This window comes from Odocoileus virginianus, chromosome 3, assembly GCF_023699985.2.
Source record: "Odocoileus virginianus isolate 20LAN1187 ecotype Illinois chromosome 3, Ovbor_1.2, whole genome shotgun sequence".
Taxonomy (NCBI): domain Eukaryota; kingdom Metazoa; phylum Chordata; class Mammalia; order Artiodactyla; family Cervidae; genus Odocoileus; species Odocoileus virginianus.
In genome coordinates, this window is record NC_069676.1 from 7,718,104 (window position 1) to 7,720,314 (window position 2,211).

Genomic DNA, 2,211 nt, shown 5'->3' on the forward strand with positions numbered 1-2,211 from the left:
TTATCTCAGGACAAGTGTCCTTTTTATAGCTGCTATTCTGAAGAATGCCTTCAGGGCCCTCTTTATGTCTCTGTTCCTTAGACTATAGATGAAAGGATTCAGCATGGGTGTGACCACAGTGTACATCATTGATGCTGTTGCACTTGACTGGGAGCTGTGGGTAGCAGCAGAGCTAACATACACTCCTAGGCTTGTACAATAAAATAAGGAGACAACTGAGAGGTGAGACACACAGGTGGAAAATGCTTTATACTTTCCCTGAGCAGATGAGATTCTGTGGATGGAAGATGCTATCTTAGCATAAGAGTAAAAGATTCCAGTGAGGGGACCACCAGCTAGCAGCACAGCTGTGATGTATATTACCAAGTCATTGGGAAAGCTGTCAGAACAAGCAAGTTGGACTATCTGATTGAGTTCACAGAAATAGTGAGGGACTTCCAACTCTCCACAGAAGGATAGTCTCAACACCATTAAGGTCTGTAACAATGAATGCAGGACACTGATGGCCCAGCTAACCAGAACCAAAATTCTACAGACTTTTGGATTCATGATGACTGTGTAGTACAGGGGGTGACAGATAGCTGCAAAGCGGTCATAGGCCATTACCGTCAGGAGGAAGTCATCCAACCCTGCAAACAGCATTAAAAAATACACCTGAATGATGCAGGCTTCATAGGTTATAACTTGGCTTTGGATGTAGGTGTTCCATAGCATTTTGGGGATGGTGGTGGAGGTGAAGCAGATGTCTACAAAGGACAGGTTGGAGAGGAAGAAGTACATGGGGGTGTGGAGTTGGGAGTCTGAGCTGATGGCCAGGATGATGAGCAGGTTTCCAAACACAGTGATCAGGTACATGGAGAGAAAAAGCCCAAATACGAGGGGTTGTAGTTCTGGTTCCTCTGAGAATCCCAGGAGAAGAAATTCTGAAGGTCTTGTTAAGTTCCTTTGTGCCATATTTTGGAGGTGACTAAAAAGAAAGGGGAAAATGACATGTTTAATTTGCATCCTCACATCACTGAAATGCTACCATTTATATTTTGTGGTTAAAAATTAATTTCAGTATTTAGTTCTTGGATTTGGCAGAGTATACAGTCCTGAAAAACCAATTCTCCTAAAATCCAGTCGTGGAGAAAGAATATAGGAAATAAAAAAGTACAGCATGTCAGATGGTGACAGAGACTATGAAAAAAATGAAAGCAAGTGTAAGGGGAAAGAGTAAAGAGGGGGTGCTACTTGTTATAGGTTTTCAAGCAAGGCATGTAGATAGGGTGACTTTGAACAGAGACCTCAATGAAGAGAGAGCAGTAGCCTTGAATATATCAAGTGTGTGCTTGGCAGGGAGAACAGCCAGTGCAAAGGCCCTGGTGCTGGTGCTTGTTTAAGATGTTCTAGTTTAAAGAAAGGAAGCCAGTGTGGGGAGGGTAATGGACAAGAGGTAGAGTGAGGACTGGTGTTGTCAGAGGATGTTGAGGACAAGGTGGCCTCCTGATGCTGCTGAAATTGCAAGTCACGGGAGTCTTTCATCCATATTATGTTCCTCTAGCACTTTCTGAAATTGTGGTAAGACTGTCCTGTGTGTTTAAATAAATGCTTCTGCTGACTGAGTTATGGCCTCTGTATGAGTCACCTGTATGAGTTCAGCACCCCTGATCTCAGGACTTCTCACACTCCACAAGGCACCATGTCTCTCTCTCACATGCACAGTAGACTGTGGCTTCCTAGGCTATATTACTTCCATGTATTTTTCACTCCCAACTACCCTGATTGACTTAGTTGATACAACTCAAGTCAATCAGATCAAATTATTTACAGCTGGCATCTAGCAATTCTGGTTTATAATCTCAGATACCAATAAACTTGAGTTTTATTTTGGTATGGTCATTTTCTTCCTTGTATTAAGCATACATTATTTGCTCTTTTCAGTGAGCAAAGATGCCTGTATATAAATCTATATATCTATAATCCTCCTCTAATACAAATTGTACAGTAGAAGAGAAAAATGAGCAAAGGGAAAAACCCAACACTTTATAAAAAGATGTATATAAGGTACAATGAATATGAATTGAATGTTGGCCATTTTTAGTCTCATGCAACAAATCTTGTTTTTCCTGGGACTATTTAATATTTATTTGAGCTACTGGTTTTGATTCTCTCCTATTGGCAAAATTCTATCTCTGTTTTCACATGTGGCATCTTCTCTTTGTTCTTTTT

At 41.0% G+C, this 2,211-nt stretch overlaps 1 protein-coding gene across 1 annotated transcript; it reads right to left on the bottom strand.

Moving 5' to 3' along the window:
• Positions 1 to 954, bottom strand: LOC110123072 (olfactory receptor-like protein OLF4). The gene has a single exon (XM_020870790.2). It carries the CDS (start codon positions 952 to 954, stop codon positions 1 to 3), a length of 954 nt encoding a protein of 317 aa, XP_020726449.2.
• Between the last annotated feature and the right edge of the window lie 1,257 nt (positions 955 to 2,211).

What these genes read in the sequence shown, in the direction of transcription:
- LOC110123072 (XM_020870790.2), bottom strand. Translation starts at nt 954, where the DNA reads ATGGCACAAAGGAACTTAACAAGACCTTCAGAATTTCTTCTCCTGGGA.